The 19,504-nt window shown below is 36.0% G+C and overlaps 1 protein-coding gene across 1 annotated transcript in view; it reads right to left on the bottom strand.

The window, feature by feature from the left end:
• Positions 1 to 19,504, bottom strand: part of UNC13C (unc-13 homolog C) — a gene marked incomplete at both ends in the record, with an annotated part of 586,714 nt that overhangs the window by 192,312 nt on the left and 374,898 nt on the right. The window contains one exon of the mRNA XM_082853041.1: positions 17,832 to 17,965. Within this exon, the coding sequence (XP_082709167.1) occupies positions 17,832 to 17,965 (134 nt within the window). The remainder of the gene's footprint in view (positions 1 to 17,831; positions 17,966 to 19,504) is intronic.

Here is a 19,504-nt window from a genome sequence, read left to right as displayed (position 1 = left end):
TGTCCTAAAACAGGAAACACATCAATGACAGAATCAATAATAGAGCTTATGCTTCTTGACCATATTTCTTTTTCATTCTTTTTCTTATGACAATAACAGAAATTCCCAAGCATGGAAAATGTCTTCACAGCTAATTCTTTTGTTTTGTTTTGTTTAAGCCTATTGATTTTGCCTTAAAATATTCACAGTTCAAATCATTAGCTTCATATTTTATGTAATCGTCTATCTTTAAATTTAAATCTCAAGATTTACTTCTTGCCAAGCTCTGATTCCATACAGAAGATAATCTTTGGGGTCTGAGACATTACTCTGATATCTGTTTTACAAGTTTTGCTTATTGTGTATTATGACATGCTAGCTTCAAATTTGGTTTTCTTACTATTACCTATAGGAAATAATAGATATCCTTGTGCTAGAAAAAAATAACTCAAAGATCCTTTGTTTACCTAATCGTTACATAAGTTCTTCTGAAGTCTATATTTTTATTTTACTTTACTACCTCTCTATGGTATTTCTGGTGCATGTGGAAGTACTTCTCTGGCTCTGTCTTACATAAATCCTAGTTAAATAAAAAACCTCAGTAGTCAGCCCTGAATCCAGATAGCACACTTGGTCATTCACCTCTTCCGCAATCCACAGCATCTTCTCCTTTCTACTCTCCTGTGGATTCTTCCTTTGACATACCCTTAGAATTTGTCCCTGCCCTGCTCCTACCGTCACATCTCCAGTTCAAGTCTTTACCCTCCCTTGCCTCAAGAGCTGAACTAACGTGTTAGTTTATCTATCTGCTCCATTTCTTCCTCTTCAAATTCATCCTCTATACTACCACCTAATTTACCTTTTAAGAATATAGGCTGTAGTATTTCAAACCACTACTTTAAAACCATCAATTGTTTGTCACACATTCATTAGCATAGAGAAGTTTCAACTCATTAAGATGACTTGCCTGGCCAATGACAATCTGACCCCCACTTTAACTCTATCTCTACTCTCCAACACTTTCCATGCTCTAGCCACCCAGACTACTTATAATTTCTTAACATATCTGATGTCCCATGTCTTCTGATCACTTTCCCCTAACTGTTCTCTCTCTTCCTCAATTTCCATTTGATCATAAATACTTTGTTCCTTCAAAGCACAGCTCCTCCCGCTAAAGTCTTTTGTTGTAATGAACGCAGAATTAGCAGTGATTAATTAGCTGTGAGGGATAAGGGCAAAGGAAAGTTTACAGTGATTATAAACTGAATCATAGCACACTTAATATTAACAGTTAGTGATAGCATTGGTGCTTTGTACTGTGTAAATTCCATAATTTTACTGTTGCCACAAGATTTAACTTATCTAGTCTAATTTTATTGACATTTGCTTTATAGTTCAGAACTGATGAAGTAACATGAATTTTTTTTCTCTTTAAGCAGTTTTGGCTAGCATTAGAAAACAATTCTCCATCTAGCATCTCTTCACTAACAGATAATATTAATTGTGCTTATATAATCTTCTATATACATATTTTTATATTTGCATTTATTTATTTGTATATATGTATGTATGTATGTATGTATATTTCCTCTCCATGCAAATTAAACAGAAGCCAGGATATAACCTGGTGACAACATCTGCAAAGCTAACAGTTTCCAAAATAACTTCTTTATTCCTACCTACTCACTGAAAAAGGGGAGAAAAATTCACAACTATATACAACCAATAAGAGAAGGAAATCAGAGCTTGGAATGACAGGAGAGACACCTAGTATTTCTCATAACAGATTTTATCAAGTTCTGAGTAACTACTAGCTAGATTCTACGTTTCCATTTTTAAGGGGCAACAAAATAATTATATTCCCATAAGAGTGTATTTTTGCACTGTGTTCAAATTTCCTTTGTAGATATGAAATTATATAACCTCACTCTGGCATCAAATTTTATATGCTATGTCTATGTGGTCTCCTCAGTATCAAATAATGATTCAAATGGCAGAGTTGTTTTCTTCCAACACATTCCACAGTTGAATATTTCTGCCTTTTCTTTGGGCTGGCTAAGAAGTCTACACCATTTGCACATTTGCCAGAGGCTTATTTTCTGTAATTTAACGCAGTTCTGGCTATTTCCTGTGCACAAGTCACAGAAGTGTAATGTAGTGGTTAAGCCTCAATGTAATCCAAAAGACAGAGATTTGATTTCTCCTCTGCTATTTAACTAATTGACCCAGTGGAGCACTGAGTAATCTCTTTAAAACTCAATTTCCTCATCTGTCAAATGGGGATGATAATAATTGCAACTTGGGCCTTTCTAGGGCTGTTACGAGGATTAAATGAGATTTTAAACGTATATAACTTGTGCACAGCCACTGGCCACAGTGAACACTCAATAAAGGCTTGCTGCTGATGATAAGGAAATTTTAACTATAAACAAGACATAAGACATACAAGAAAATATTATTTAGACTCCACTGATTTCTAATGTGAAAAAAATGATCACAGAAAATGAATGGAAGTTTACATTTGTGTTGCTAGTTATTAGTCTCCAGAAAAAAAAACTGCTAATAAAATTAATAGCAATAAACTTGATTGCAGAGGGAAATTATTATATACTAACAGGAGTAAACTGGTTTCACAAATTTCAGAAATCTCTAGCCATACACTAACAATTTATATGCTAATTATAAATGAATTCCAAACTATGATACAAGCAGGACTAAAAGAGTTTTTAACTTTCCATGACCATTTCCTAACCTCGTAGAAATTAGTATATATATATAAAAGTTAAAACAAGTACCCATATAATATGGTACATTAAATACTCATATTTCATTATTCATATTTAAAAAATAAAATTGGTCCTCTTCATCCTGGTCCAAGTTAATGTACACAAATTGAATTCTAGAATGTATAGCTTCACCTCTTCTTCATTTTCCATGTAGTTATAGCTTAACTTAGTCTATTATTTACAAAAAGAGGTTTAATGAAATAACTGATCCATTCCAACATTATTTGAATGTCTCCTGTTTTTAATTTGCAGCAATTAATACAAAGCATAAATGTTTTAAACCTTGACTCCTATGAGACACAACAATTTAATAACTCAATTTATCTTGAAAATGTCTTAGTGAAATAAGGAAAACACAATCTTCTACTGCCAAATTTGATAATACTGATTCATTAGTCACAACAGATAAAATTAGAATCCATTAAATGTGAAGGTTTTTTTTTTTTTTTTTTGCGGTACGCCGGCCTCTCACTGTTGTGGCCTCTCCCGTTGCGGAGCACAGGCTCCGGACGCGCAGGCTCAGCGGCCATGGCTCACGGGCCCAGCCGCTCCGCGGCATGTGGGATCTTCCCGGACCGGGGCACAAACCCGTGTCCCCTGCATCGGCACGGGGACTCTCAAACACTGCGCCACCAGGGAAGCCCTGAAATATTGTTTTCACATGCAAAGTTTGCCTTTGAAGATAAGTGTATTCATTGTTACAAATGATTAAGCAATGGTTCTGATATTATGTGTCATGTATGCAACTGAAGCTTCATTGTCACAGTCAGAAGTCAAGACATTTAGCTTGCTCCGCTCTTTTAACATTGTTATCTTTTTTTAAAATCAGCTTTTGTTAACATGTTCTCCATTTAAGAGAACTAGACTTGCCTTAGTGCAATTAACTGCCATTACCATGGAGAGAGAGAACCACGGATAATGAACTTTATTAAGTAGGACTCTACTAGTAAATTACAAACTAGCCTTACAAGTTAAGCTATATTAAAGGGCAACTAAAACGTATCATAACATTGCAGTTCAGGGTGAAAGTTAGCTTAAGCATTTGGAGTGTGAACTCAACAACTGGACATTTCCTGTGGTGATCATCTTTCCTTTTGTACTTAAGTTCTCTTGTACTAAAAAGCAAGTAGGTCACTAATGCCATTTAAACCCAACTACCCTTTTATCTTTTTGTTTTCTCTTTATTTACATCTACAACCTAAGGTATTATTTAATAAACTTGGATCTTTAAATACATAATTTAAAAATGGAAAATAAAATTTGGGATGGATCTCGATTAACTACTGAAATCAGCATTTTGTAAGACACACCTGGCAGTGGCAAAGGAGGTGGAGATGGCAGAAACAGCTTTAAAAAATGTGGGTAATGTGCTTGGGGTGAAGAGTAAACAGAATTTACTGACCTCAGGTCACGTTTCTCAAGCTACTCCAGTGTTTCCAGATTACAGACCTGGGGAAAGCAAGTCCTCATATTCACGTTGGAGGCAGGGAGCTTGAGGCACTGAACGCCGAGAGATGGGAGTTAACATCTGATGAGCATCTAGTCAATGACAAGCACTGGGCTAGGTGCTTCTAAGCATTATCTCCTCGAATCCGGATAATGGTCCTCTGTGTTTTAACTCCCAATCTTTCACATGTGGAAAACAGTCCAAAAAATGTTGCAAAACTTTTCTAAGGTCTTATGGCTCAGTCTCTCTCACGCAAAAATATTAGATCACTAAGCCACTCAAGCCACACTGATCTTTGCATACTTAAAACACAGTCCTCTTTCTTTATTTTTACTTATTACTGAAGTACTCATCTCATTAAAAAATACTAAGATGGTTTACAAAATATAATAAGATGAGATTTGTCTTCAAAGTAGAGACCTTAATGCTTGTTGGATGACTGACCGACAAACATCTTGCCTGCCCGAGCAGCAGTGGAGGGAGACCCTTCCATCTAAAAGTTGTTTCCCAAGTGTAAGGTATAATTATGAATGGATCTCAAGGACATTGCATTGTTACAAAGATTGCTTAAAACTAGTTCCCTTAAATCCTCTATCGTTCAGCATTCACTTTTATCTGTCTGTATTCATTGAAAAAGCACATGTACTGTCTGATTGTTCCTGTCTGGTGCCAATAAAATTCATATCAAATTTCTGCTAAGAGTTTCCCACAATAAACTTTTAGCAGGCCATTTATGGTAAAGAGCTTGGATGTGATTTTACTAAACCAAAGTAACCATCTATTGTTCTGTCTCAATTACATGTTAGGAAGGGAGAAGGGAGCATCACTGAGAAAAACCTGTAATTGCCCTTAGACAAAGGCAGAGGCAGGGTAAGTATGGAAGTGGCAAATTTTATACACCCAATAAACATGAGTTTGGAGCCCAGCAGAACACTGCAGGCCCCCCCTCCGTCCACCCCCAAGTACTAGAGAGTTGTTTTACACATACTAAAACTGCCACCAGAGGTAAAAAAGCTAACTGCATGATGACCAGACTGTAGCCATGACATAAACTGCTCCAATTTCAACAGTACTGAATCTATGGGTAGCACAATTCCAAGAACTGGCCTCAAGACAATGGGATTAACATTATTGCTCATAATAATCTATATCTTTGTGGGCATCAGAATAATTATAGCTTGCCCTGCCCATATATGTAAGCGACAACTAAAATTGTCAGCATAGTTGTCAGCAAAGAGATGCTACAGACCCACGTTGACAATTTCCACTCTGAGAATACAGCACCCTATGTCAGTATGAAGAAGGTACAGAAGATAGACCTTGGCCCCTAATCCCATAGAAATGGAATGACGTTCTGACAAGTGAGGATCTGTCAGCAGCTCTTTGCAGGAAACCACCCTCAGCAGGAAGCCCCTGTTCCTGTCACTTTGGCAAAGCTATATTGTAACTAACTTTTAAACCAGGCACCCCCATGCTCTACTTATCTCTGGCCCAAGTGCACCTTTCAAATCTTTTAATCAATACCTTGCCTGACTTGTCAGTTCTTTCCATTGATCAAAGAAGTAGAAATGAAGAATAAGCAATGAAATGTAGAAATGAAGATTACCAGATCTCTCCCCTAGCTTCCCTCCAGTCATCTCCCGAACAAACTGTGTGACCAAACTGTGTGAATGAGATACCATCTAGAGGAAGATCACAAGAAGTCAACGAGCCTGCACACAGTGGGGGGATGGTGACAACTCTGACCCCCTATCTCTATGATTAACTGAGATTACTTCCCTCCTTTCCCTTAAATGTTTCATGGTCAAGCAGAATTTTTGGAGGTGGTTTTTGGGGGATGTTGAGTCCATCATCTCTCCAGACTATGGACATTCTGATTAAAGGCGCCTGTCGTTTGCTGCCAACATTTGTGAGTGTGTAACTGATTTTGTAAGTGGGAGCAGCAGGACCCCCATTCGATAACAAGTGGAACTTCATCTCTTCATCTGACACTATGCTAGGGTGGTAAAAATAAGAAAAGACATGGTCTTTTCCTTCAAAAACTTTTTAGCATAGTGGAAGAAACAGATTTATATACATATACTCATAGTACCACACTATAAATGCAATGATACAATGTACATTCATGGATGAAACATAATGTGGCACCTATACATCTTGGATGCATTAGGGAAGACTAGCTGGAAGAGGTAATACTTCAGTTAAGTCTTAAATCTTAAGGGTAAAGCAAAGTGTGGAGGGAACTTGGAGTTAGATACTAGAAAGTCCATTAAGTGTTTTGTAAAACTATCTTTGCTGAAGAAAAAAAATAACTAAAAAAACAAAAACAAACAAAGAAAACAAACAAACAAGAAACCTGACTAACCAAATTACTATTTCTCATTCTCTCTAACCTAAGGAAATACTGGCCACATACCAGGTGACAGCAACTGAAATATGGACATGAAAGCAAAGTGTTGCAGTCTGTTTGCCTTGCCATCTATGGGAATCTGCAGCTCCATCCAATAAATAAAGGAGCCACTTTTACGGCATCAACTCTTCCTACTGTTTCTCCCATTGATTAAGCCCCAATCACATGGCCTTTCTTGCTGCTACTCCAGCATGCCAGGCTTCAGCTCTGAAACTTTGTACTTGCTATTGATTCTCCTGTTTACAGTTACCAAAGCTTAGTTTATGTTTGCCTTCCTCTGATCCAGGCTTTAATTCAAATGTCACTTTCTCCAAGAGTCCTTTTGTAGCCATTGAAATTGACATATTAGCACTGATCTTCACTTCTGCCAAGTCATTGTTTTCAGTATTATCTTGCTTTTACCTTCTCCATAGCATTTATCAATACCTGAAACATGGTATTATCTGTTTATTTTTAGGTGCCTTGCTATCTAACTCCTCTCCCCTCCCAGGAAAAGTAATAAAGAACTTTTTTTGTCTTGTTCATTGCTGAATCTCCAGTTTGTAACATATTGCCCAGTAATCAACATACGTTAAATGAATGAAACCTTCTAAACCAATGGTAGCCATCACTATCTCCAAATAACAGCTCTGCAACAGACCTAGAGAACAACCAGTTTAGAATCCAGCAGGAGGACACAGGGGGCCTCCAGGGAGAAAATATGTTTAAAAAAAAGAGAAGAAAAATGAGGATATAAAAATAAAATGATATTAGACATAGAAATGTAGAAAGGTATGAAGTTAGATTCTATAGTTATTAAATGTGGGCCTTGGTTCTGACATTTCTTGCACCTAATCCACAAGGGAAAACTGATCATTTTTGTGTATCCCAAATGCTTGGGAAGCAAGGTTTTTAACACAGAGAATTCTAGAAAAAAAAAAAATTCTTTCATGGTTTCTCCTGAGGGTGCCAGTGAGTACGCACTACACATTTACATTTTTCTTACAGTAAATTACAAATTGTACGCATTTTGTCTATTGGTTTATATACAACTACAACTGGTGCCATCATATGGCATATCTTGCACTTTAAACTTTTGTCATTATTGTTTCAGGTTTATCATGACCAGATTCAGATTAATCACTGAGACATCAGAAATGTCTGGATGGAGCTAAAGGATTAATGCCCTGACTTACGGGATTTTTCCCTACAGTTAATCGTTTTGTTAATGCAGAGGGTTGCTTAGATTCTAATTCTGCCACTTACTAACTGTGCCTCAGTTTCATCGTCTGCACTTTGGGGATGTTAACAGCACTGATTCTATTATAATTACATTTAGGATTCAATTAAACATTAAACTGTAAAAAATGCTTAGTACAGTGTCTGGCTCCAATGAATTTCCCATAGTTCCCTATACGATGGTTGTAATATTTATAACATAGATATCTAGTTGTACATAAATCATCTGGCAAGCATAATAAACTGAAAATCCAAGATGAACCTTTTGTTTTCTCTATGATGTGCAGTCAGGGAGGCAGAAAATTGAAATCTTCAGAAGTGACTGAATTAGTACAATTCTTAGTTAGCAATCTTACAACAGTACTCCTATGCTCTTAGAAAAATATTCTTATTCTTTCCAGATAACGTGTTATTGTTTTGGGAATTTGCAGAGAAACACCTTATCTATTTTAAAATTTAAGTCGGCTGTAATTAACATTAGTAAAAGCTTTCAAAATGACTTCTTTTTTGTGTGTGTGCTTTTATTCAGGTAGTGTTAGCCTAGGTTTTCAGATTTTCTGGCTATCCATTCTCCCCAGTGTAAACCCTAGCTCTGCAGAACTGTTTACTCATAGGAAATATACTGTTTGCTTATATCCCAGCAATTGAAATTGAAGCTTTCCTTCACACTTCAACAGCAACCTAACTGCAACTATAGTGGAATACACATGTTGCTCCATGTAATATCATAATGGTTTAGTTGTGCTACTTTGGCTATAAGGATCACAGCTCAAGTAACTGCAAATAACTAGAAGGTAATTTTGATAGGTATACTTTGCACAATGGAGAAACAAGACTAAACTGCCTTGCCACATTGTACTGGAACCCAAGGAAAGCTGAACTAGGTTTAACAGACGGAGCAAACACCAGTAGTCAGTCTCCTTGCACCAGGAACAAAAAGCTCCTTCCAAGGTGAAGGCATTAGGGGAGTGCGGTGAGTGACCACAGTCAGGATCCTCACCTAAGAAGTCCACCAGGGCTTCCCTGGTGGCACAGTGGTTGAGAGTCCACCTGCCGATGCAGGGGACACGGGTTCGTGCCCCGGTCCGGGAAGATCCCACATGTCGCGGAACGGCTGGGCCTGTGAGCCATGGCCGCTGAGCCTGCGTGTCTGGAGCCTGTGCTCCGCAACGGGAGAGGCCACAACAGTGAGAGGCCCGCATACCGCCAAAAAAAAAAGAAGTCCACCAATACCAAGACTCTGCTATTCTCATCGTTTCTGCTTTTCCTTGCAAGCATCCTTTCCCTTCTTTTACTGAAAACTGCCTTCTTCTCCTTCAACCATGTTTATCTCCTGGCTTCTATTTACACATCATTTTGATTTATTCTTAATTTTGGATCACTTACTATAGCCATCTCCAAACTCATAACCTTTCAATGTCTATTCTTGTCAACTATCTCAATCTCTGGATTTCTTAGTCTAATTCCAAATCTAGTTTTTTTATTAGATTACCTTAACAAGGGATTAAGGTGAGGAATTTGATCTCAGAATGACCTGTGATTGTGGCAGGCACAGTTTAAGGTTCATGTTTGATTTTGTATCTCTCTTTCCCGATTAAATCTTTGTGGCCCCAGCTTTGCATAGTACCTGGCAACTATCAAATATTCAATACATATTTATTTAAATGAGAATTTTAATGAAAAATAATAAAAGTAAATAGAGCAGAAAAAAAGAATGGAATAAAAATCTTTAAAAGAAAGAATTGAATATTTGCCTTATCTTTCCTACACTTGTTCTATTTCAGGGTAATGATACAAGAAATTTTCACATACTGAGATATGGGGAAGTCATTCTGGCTTATATATGAGTTAACTTGAATTTTATGCTAACTAAAACAGCCTGTTTGTGGCCTATCAAACATAAGCTGTGTTTGTGTTTCAATTATTAAAAAGCAGGGTGTACTGAGCAGAAGTAAAGAAAGACCATGTTAAAGATTAGATGCCTCCCTTCCCGGGGCACCAATGCTGGTACTCCTTCGATGATAAGACTCCCTTCCCAGGTGCCAAGGCTATACTGACTCACTGTGTACGTGCTGATTTGTTTTTTTTTGACACCTTGAAGGAATGTATCCCTGGCTTGTTTCATGTTCTTTGTTCTGACAAGATACAAAACTGTGCTGATAACCATGCTTCTATGGAGCAGTTCCTTGGAGTTTTCTGGGAGGCTGTTTTCTAGGCTAGAGTTCTCAGTTTGACTCAAATAAAATTCTTTTCTGTTTCTAATATAGGTTATTTATTGATTATTTTCATCGACAATAACCAGATAAGCAGCCCTAGTTGATGAAGGCAAGTCCTTCTTTACAGAAAAATTCTAACCAAATGTTGAACAAATAACATTATAAAATCACAATTTTGCCATCCCTAATTGAATAACTTATTCTGAAATGATTATAAATAAATGAAAGCATTAGAGGAGAGGTCAACAGAAACACTGAAATGGAAGGATCAGGCTGGCAGCACTGATCAATCTTGGCATGACCACAGGGGGAACAACCAGACTTAACGTGACCGCGGATGTGATGGAGTATGAAGTACACAGAGTCACCTGTGAGTTATTCTTGAAAAACAAACAAACAAAAAAGGAATCTGAAAGATAGGCTTTAAGCTAATGCTCAGCTATGGGGAGTACAAAATACAGTGGAACAAATTAAATATAAGAAAGAGACATGCAGAATGATCCAGAAAGTAGAACATTCTAAAGGACAATGAACATGGCTTCTTTAAGAAAGTAGTGGCATGGATAAAAGAGAAGTTAAGGGAGAGGAATTACGAGGAAAGAGACTTATGACACAAAATAACCAAAATGTAGTATGTGGACCTCATCTGAATCCTGACTAAAACAAAATAAATGTAAAAAGGGATTTTTAAAGAAAAACAGCAGCATTTGATTATGGGAAGGGGTGCACGATACTAATGCATTACTGTTAGTGTTATTAGTTGTGAGAATGACATTGTCATATGTAAGAAAATAACCGTAATTTTTAGGGATGAAATGATATATGTCTGAGATTTGTTTAAAAGAATTCAGCAAAGGAAAAAAAAAATAATAAAGCTCAATGTATAGGTGAAGAAAATATGACAAAATCTTAGTAATTGTTGAGTTTGAGTTATGGATATACAGCTCCATTGTATACTCTACTTTTTAGCATAATGAACAGTTTTGTAACAAAGTTTTAAATAGAAAAATAATTTAGGGAAGCCACAGTGCAAGCAAAGACATCAACAGCTTTAATATTTGAAGAGCATTAGTTCCAAAACAGAAAGAAGATGTACATCTTTGATCAAAGTAGCTTAAACCCAATTTTCTCACTGCAGCAAATGAAGCATACTATGTTTTAAACATAAAATTTGAAAATAATGTTATGGCTCATCCCACAGCCTTGACAAAATAAAAGCAGCATACCTCATCTTCACAAATGAAACAGCAGGTTTTTGAAAATTGTTCCATTTTCTATTCAACACATTGGAGCCTCTCTGATATATACTCTTAATGCAGAGAGAAAATAAATTGAGCCTTCACTGTGGCTCAGTACTTTGGAAAGATGCTAAAAGAAATTACAGACAATAATAAAATACATGCAAATACACAGGACAGTAGAATGGATGAAACATATTTTTGCTTACATTTTGGTCAGCATTACAAAAACAAAGTAATGTTAAGTCACAATAATTTAAATAATCAGAGTAAAATTACACGAATATTTTAAAAGATATAAGATTTCTTACTTTCAAGCATATTTAGTGAACCTCCCCTACATTATACATTTGGTTGTCATCAGTCTAAAGGAATTTCACAGCTAAGTATACAATTGCCTACTGCATGTGATTCATGGAAGTCATACAGATAGCCAAATCTCTATATATCCAAATATAACTCACTGTATACTTCTTTTTAACTATTTACTTCCTTACACTGAGACTTCCTCCTGAATTTATTATCTCAATTAATGGTGCTCCCATAAATACAGCGTGTTCATTGTCTCCATCTTCTTTCCTAACCTTCCACTCAATGCAGTTAGTCAACAAGATCTCTTGATTTATCTCCTAAATATTTCTCAGATCTGATCCTACCTCTCCATCATCTTATCCAAAGTCCTCATATTTTCTCACTGGATTACTGCTGGAGACACTTAACAGTTACCTACACTTACAAAAGAAAGAACATAATAAGAAATAGAGAAGACACCAATTTACTTTAAAACCAAAAACAATATTGAGATTTAATGAAACCAAAATCTCTTTCTTTTTTTTGTTTTTCAGAAGACTAATAAAATTCATAAATGGCTAGCCAGTTAGACAAGAAAACAGACAGAAGATACATAATATCAATATTAAGAATGAGAGAAGACAAATGACTTCAGATTTTATAGACATTAGAGGCATAATAGAGAAATGTCATGAGCCAACTGTACAACAGCAAATTGCCACTTAGATTAAATGGAAAAATTCCTTGAAAGACAAACAACAAAAACACAATCAAGAACAAGCAGTTTGGGGAGGAACCAAGATGGCAACATAGGAACTTCCCTCCACCCACAGATGCAATGAATGTACAACGACACTACACATGGAGAAATTCCCACTGAGAGAAATCCAGGGGCTCACAGGACTATGGCAAATAAAGACGCATTTGTCAGTGGGCGCACATCACTCCCTGTGGCTGTCTCCTCAAGGCTCAGCCCAGAAAGAGCAGGTAAAAATGCCCATCTCCCAGTCTTGCCCTGGAGGGATTTGACTGCATACTTTACAAGTTAATGCCTGAGGGTCTGGCTTCTAATTTAGCATGCATCTAGAGGCTGGCTGAGATCTTTCTTAGAGCCCAGAGGAGCTGGTGGGCACTTCCCTGCATTCTCGCTCTTGCTTGATCCAACAATGAAACCAAACCACCAGTACTTCCCTGGAAGGAGCCTGTCCACATATTTAATGCATCAACTTTTATGGCTGCAAGCTGAGGGATGGGTTCCCAAATCATGTAGCTCTGATAGCCAGTGGGTCTTTCATTCACAAGTCCCACAGGACTAGAGCAAACAAAACAAGCAGCTTTTCAACAGGTGCAGAAGCACCCCGCTTGTCCCTCCCCCACTGTCATGGCTATCCACCTGGGCTCAGTGCAGAGGAAGCAGGCAATAATGCCCATCTTCCAATTTCTCCTTCCAAGGGGCTTAACTATATCTTTTCCCATCTATTGCCTGAGGGTACAGCTTTTAGTTAGCCTGCATCTAGGTGCTGACTTTTATCCTTTTCCTTGAAACACTGACCGGTCTTGGCACACCCTCAATTAGGGAGCCACTAAGAACAAAGATGGCAGCTTGGACAACCATAAAGGTTTGAGAGACAACCAGGAGCTTGGGCTAGGCTGATTGATGAGACAGTCTGTCTAGACTGGGAGAGGTGGTTGTCTAATGTGCAGAAACCAACACAAAGAGTCAAGGAAAATGAAAAAAAAATAATAAGGAAATATGTTCCAAACAAAAGAACAAGATAAATCACCTATAACTGACCTTAATAAAATAGAGATAAGTGATTTACCCAATAAAGAGTTCAAAATAATGGTCATAAAGATGCTCAGTGAGGTCAGAGAACAATGCATGAACAAAGTGAGGATTTCAGCAAAGAGAAAATATAAAAGACAAAGAGAGAATCCTAAAAGCAGCAAGACAAAAGGAGTTTGTTACATTGAAGGGGATCCCCATAAGACTATCAGTGAATTTTTCAGCAGAAACTTTGCAAGCCAGGAGGGAGTGGAATGATTTTTCAGAATGCTGAAAGAGAAAACCTGCCAACCAATAATATTCCACATGGCAAAGTTGTCCTTCAGAATTGAAGGAGAGACAAAGAGTTTTCCAGACAAAAGCCGAAGTTAATCACTAATAGACCCATAGATATACGGATCAATAGAACAGAGAGTACAGAATTGGACTCACACATATAATTAATTGATTTTTGACAAAGTTACCAAAGCAATTCGATGGGGATGGGATAATTTTTCTAACAAATAGAGCTGAAAAGATTAAACATATGAAAAAAATCCCAAATAATCTTAAACTCTATATCATACTGTATACAAAAAATAACTGGAGATGAACCACAGATCTCAATGTAAGATATCTAGAAGAAAACTACAGTATTGCAACTTGACTCTGGGTGTTGCAACGTTTTCTTAAGTAGGACACAGAAAGCCCAAATTATAGAAGAAAATAATCAACAAATTGGACTACTCTATCAATTATTTTCTTAAAAACAGCTCTCCAAAAGAAACTAGTAATAAATGGAAGAGAAAGTCACAAACTAGGAGAAAATATTGCAACATTTACATAACAGTAGACCTTTATTTAGTATAATTAAAGAGCCATTACAACTCATTAATAAGAAGATAAACATCCCAATTTGGAAATGGCAAAAAGATTTGAACAGACATTTCACCAAAGAAGATATATGTATTGCAAATAAGCAGATGAAAAGATGGTCAATATCAGTACTTAGTAAAGTGCAAATTAAAACCACAAGGAGATATCACTACACTTATTTGAATGGCTAAAAGTAAAAAGTCTAATTGTACTAAGTGCTGGAAATATACAAACACTTTGGAAAGTGGTTTGGCAGTTTTAAGAAATATTAAACATGTACATATTACATGACCCAAGGAAAATAAAAGAATATGTGTACACAAAATCTTGCAAACAAATATTCACAGAAACCTAATCTTGAAAAAAAATCCAAATTTACCCCCTAACCTTAACCCTAATCCTAAGAGATGAATGGATAAACATTTTGTGGTGTATCTATATAGTAGAATATTACTCAGAAATAAAAGGAGATGAAGTATTGATACCCACAACCACCTGGATGAATCTCAAAATACTTGTAATTAGTGAAAGAAATTAGACAAAGAAATGTACATAATATATTATTCCTTTATACAAAAGGATAAAAATTTCTAACTAATTTGTAGTATTAGAAAGCAGACCATTGGTTGCCTGGGGTGGGTTGCATAAGGCACACAGAAACTTATTGGGGTTACGGATAACTTTATTATCTTGATTGTGGTGATGGTTTCATGGTTAGATGCATATGTCAAAACTAATTAAATTTTTAACTGTATTCAGTTATACCTCAATACATCTATTTAAAAGGGAGAGAGAGACCCACATTGAAAGATCTGAAAATACTGTGCTTAATAGTTTTCAGTTTCAATGAAATAGAAACACCTGGAAAGCCACTTCATAAAATTAATCTTTAAAATGTGAAGACGTATCACTCAAAGAAATACTCTAGTACATCAGTTAATCAATGGAGTAGGAACAGAGAGAACAGATACCAATTACACATATGGATTTACTTTAATGTATTCATTAATTCAACCAATATGTATGCCTGAATACATACCAGTGTACAAAATAAAACAAATCCTTCCCCTCATGTTTACTTTCTGCAACTATTATAAATTGTTATCAAACTTGAATAAGCAAATGCTTGCAATATTTTTTTAGTCAAAATAACCATGAATACTTCATTCAATTAATTATTTATATCAATAATCTTAGATATTAAAAACAAGAAAGATATAAAAATAAGACCTATATTTTTAAATCATCCGTTCTCTTGCCATTACCTTCAAAATAAAAACCAAAACTTGTTTTAGCTGGACATGTCCTTCACAAACTGACCTGTGCCTTCATACTCTGGTGTATACAAACCACACAAGGGATACTTTATTAATAATGCAGACTTCTGTGCCAAATTCGGATCTTAACTCCGTAGATTTGGGATGGAGCTCAGAATCTGCATTTGCAACTATCAGCCTATTTGATCCTAACAGTCTAACTACCCAGTGAGATAATTAGTGATGCCTAAATGTGATGACACATTGCACAAATAAAGAAACATGCATGAATGGAAATCTCACCAAATTACACAAATGCAACATTGGCCACTAAGAGCACACCTTGCTATCTAGGTGAGTTCACTTAAAATACAGATTTAATTAAATGAGAAACAAAATGCAATGATCCTTAGTAAGCAAAAAATCTTTAGAACATCTTCAAAATCTGAGCAAATACAATCATAAAGCATAGATTCCCAACAGAGGGAAAGCGTTCAGCTTTATTAGAACTAGGTTTTCATTGGAACAAAAGTGACTCCAAACTCTGACACTATAAACAAAAATAAAAAGCAAGACAAAGACATTTCTCTTCTTTCCTTGTGTCCTTGCTCATTTTTATACTTAGTAGACTTAATTTAGCTCATAATTTAAAATTTATTTTTGCCATAAGTAAACGCTTTCCCTCCACTTCCTTTAACAGTCACAAAAAAGTAACTAAAATCTCTGTATATGTTTAATGGTATATGATTAAGGATGATTCTGGGGAACTTTGATTCCATGATTTTATAATGTGTATTTTAATAGTCATATCCTGAATATTTGGTAAATATAAACAATTCATTTGATTAAAAATAAAATCCTTTCTAATAACCTTTAATTAGCATTCCTCAGCAGATGTTTGTTTTCATTCCATTCTCATTAATCAACTACCTACCCCAGCCCGAGGGCACAGTCTTAAAACAAGTTATTGATGTCCCTACCTTTAGGAAATCTACTGTATCTTCAAGAAAGATCCAAAGAATGAATGAGAAAACATATCTAGCCCACAAAGCTGTCCAGGAGGAACTGAGGACATGTCATATGTTAAAAGAGAGGATCTAGTCCTGAGCTATCAGAAGAGAATAAGAGAAAGTCTCTACAGATGGTCATCATGATACACTCTAGCATCAGGCAGAAAAGGTGGATATAAGGGGAAAAGGAAGAAGAAAGTGTAAAGGTAAACCTAATGATGCTGTCATTGCCTATCAAAGAGAGGAATACTTTCTCCACATTTAGAAGAAATTTAGGGCAGGTGAAAATGGGTGGTGAAGAAACAGGAAAGGATAAAAATTGGAATACTTACAGGTATTTCTTCTACAATTGGAATTTCAATTGTATTCCATACAAGCTTTTTGACCCTAACTGTCTTGACCAGTACAAAAAATTAGAAATAATAAAACCAGTTCCCCATATTAAGCCTGAATGTACATAATGGTTTGTCTATTTCTGCTATTCCTGCTGCCCACAGGTTTTCAGGTATGACCAATATGTCAGGATATTCTCTCCATTACCAGATTGCAAATGCCCTGCGGGCAGAGTCAGCTGTTATTTTGGTTGTATAGCTCTCGACGTGTGGGTGTGAAATAAATCCTAAATGTGCAACATTAAAGGTGGACTGGATCTTGGAAATTATCTGGTAATATATCCTTATTTTATATATGAGGAAACTGAGACCCAGGGAACTTAGATAATTTGCCCAAGGTCTCATAGCTAGTGTTAAGTTGCTAAGTTGATGATTTCAGAGTCTTCTAGAACTGCCACGAATTTTAATTCATCTGCCTTGTTAACCTGCTCATAATTTATAAATTCTATGCATGGAGGCATAGGCTTAGGTTATTTGAGAAAATGGACTTGTTCTCTTAAATACTGCATTAAATTTGTTACATCTAGCATACACAACTATTTTGAAAGCAAGTTTTTTTGAAAAATCCTTACTATTAATAAAGTCACGGTGGAATACGTTAATACTCTTTAACATTCTTTTTAGTTTTGGGGGATTGCATTTTTTTAAATTTTAAGACAATGAAAGAAACCAGTGGAAAGAAGAAATTTTTCTACATCAAATAAAAATAAATTTGTGGGAAATATTTGTCTCCATATCCAAATAATCACTCTGTATGAGGCTGAAACTAAAAATTCATAATATCACTGAATTAATATTTACTGATAAAAGTAAAAATATATTGCTTTCTATAGCTTGATTTTGGAAAAGTTTGTCATTGTCATGAGAGTATAAGCCATACTTCAAATATTTTGTTTTCTTAACTTTAGTGGAATAAAATCCATTTATTACCAAAACAGCATACTTACTGATTCAGGACAGGAGTATAGGCAGTTTTATCCTCATCAATAATCGTGACCATCAGTGTAATAAGTTGGGGCCAAAAATCCAAATTCTTGGTGGTTGGTCCCTGATCTTCCCGAGGAATGTCCCGTTTCTTACTCTGCTCACAAGGTCACGCAACATGCAAAAGAAAAGGTTAAATGGTATGACTTTAGTTAGATGTCACTGTCAAACAGGAGGATTAGAGAAAAGGGGTAATGGAACAACTCTCAGATCATGCTGGCCAAAGCTATTAAATTCAGGTTTCCTCTCTTCATTGAATGCATCGCATAGGGTAAAGTCACAATGGCCAGGCTTGAACTCCTAAATACTTTGGTTCTGGAATGGAGGTTTCTCTTCCTCTATTGCAGTTCATGACCTTAGGAATTATTATTGTAGAAATTATCCCTTTAATGTGGCTTCTTCCAAGGCAAAAGGTTGAATTCTGTTTGTACAATGAGGTGTGTGTGTGTGTGTGTTGTATATAAAATTTGTCCTGCCTAAATATTTTGTCCATAGTCACACTGGTAGTAAAGTGGGCTGAACTCAAGCAAGACTGCCTGGTTACAAAGCCAGTACTGTTAAATACGACAGCATATACAAGTTGCATGAATGGTCTGGAACGCTCTCATTCCACTCACAAATGTATCTAGTTAACAAAAACTTCCTAAGTCTATCTTTCTTTTTTGTGCATGTATGTGTATTTAAATCATATTGGAATCCTTCTTGATTTACCATACTGAATGAATTCTCCACTCTCACCTCTAGGAAGAGTGTTGCCTCAATGATCTAAATTTACAGTGAGATTAACAGAGTATAATAACAATTTTGAATGTTTAACATCTAAACTTCATATTCAACAAACACAATTCCTTTGAACACACAAATAAATTATTCTGGTCACTTTGTTTGGTGGGCATTCTTCTTATAACACTTCTTTCACATGTACTTTTTTAAATTAGGCAAAAAAGATAAAGACGAGACAATTTTCACTCAAGTATATGACTCAGTGGGAAGCATATTGTTTCCTTGTTTTTGCTAAATTATTTATAATCTTATATATCCAGGATATCTGAAAGCTCCAATGTGTAGCTCAGGAAATTTATGGGCTCTCATACAAAAGGTGGATTCGATTTTACTTGATGCAATCTTTTGCCCTATCCAACTACCATGTCTTTTCCAAAGAACAGCCACCCTCTGCTGAATGGTTGTATGCCTATCGTCTAATGCTGCCCAAGACAGGTAACCAGATTTGGATGAGTCATCACACTATTATATTCTCACTTAAGTTAAAATATAACCCTGTGTTAAATCCACTTACTGTTAGAGACCTCATACACAGACTATAATGCACCTTTAGGGACTTTAATTTTCCTAGGGTGCTTCCAAATGCTGTTGATTTACCTTTAAGCTCAAAATTTAACAGACACTAAAAGTCGAAGAGCTAAAATAGTCAAAAAATTAGTGGCTAGGACAAATTACTTCAAATTGTCAGAATGAACTATAAGCAGTCTCCAAAGGATCTTAAGAATCTTATATATCTGGTCCCTGAGAACCACTTGAAACTCTGGCAGCCTTCCTCTTTTAATTCCTTAGGTACACCAAGGCACATCAGAAGATCTTTAATAAGAAAAAGGTAGCAAAGAAGGCTTACAAATGT

The sequence above is a fragment of the Leucopleurus acutus genome (genome assembly GCF_964270905.1).
Source record: "Leucopleurus acutus genome assembly, chromosome: 1".
NCBI lineage: Eukaryota > Metazoa > Chordata > Mammalia > Artiodactyla > Delphinidae > Leucopleurus > Leucopleurus acutus.
This window is presented reverse-complemented; position numbering and strand designations above follow the sequence as displayed.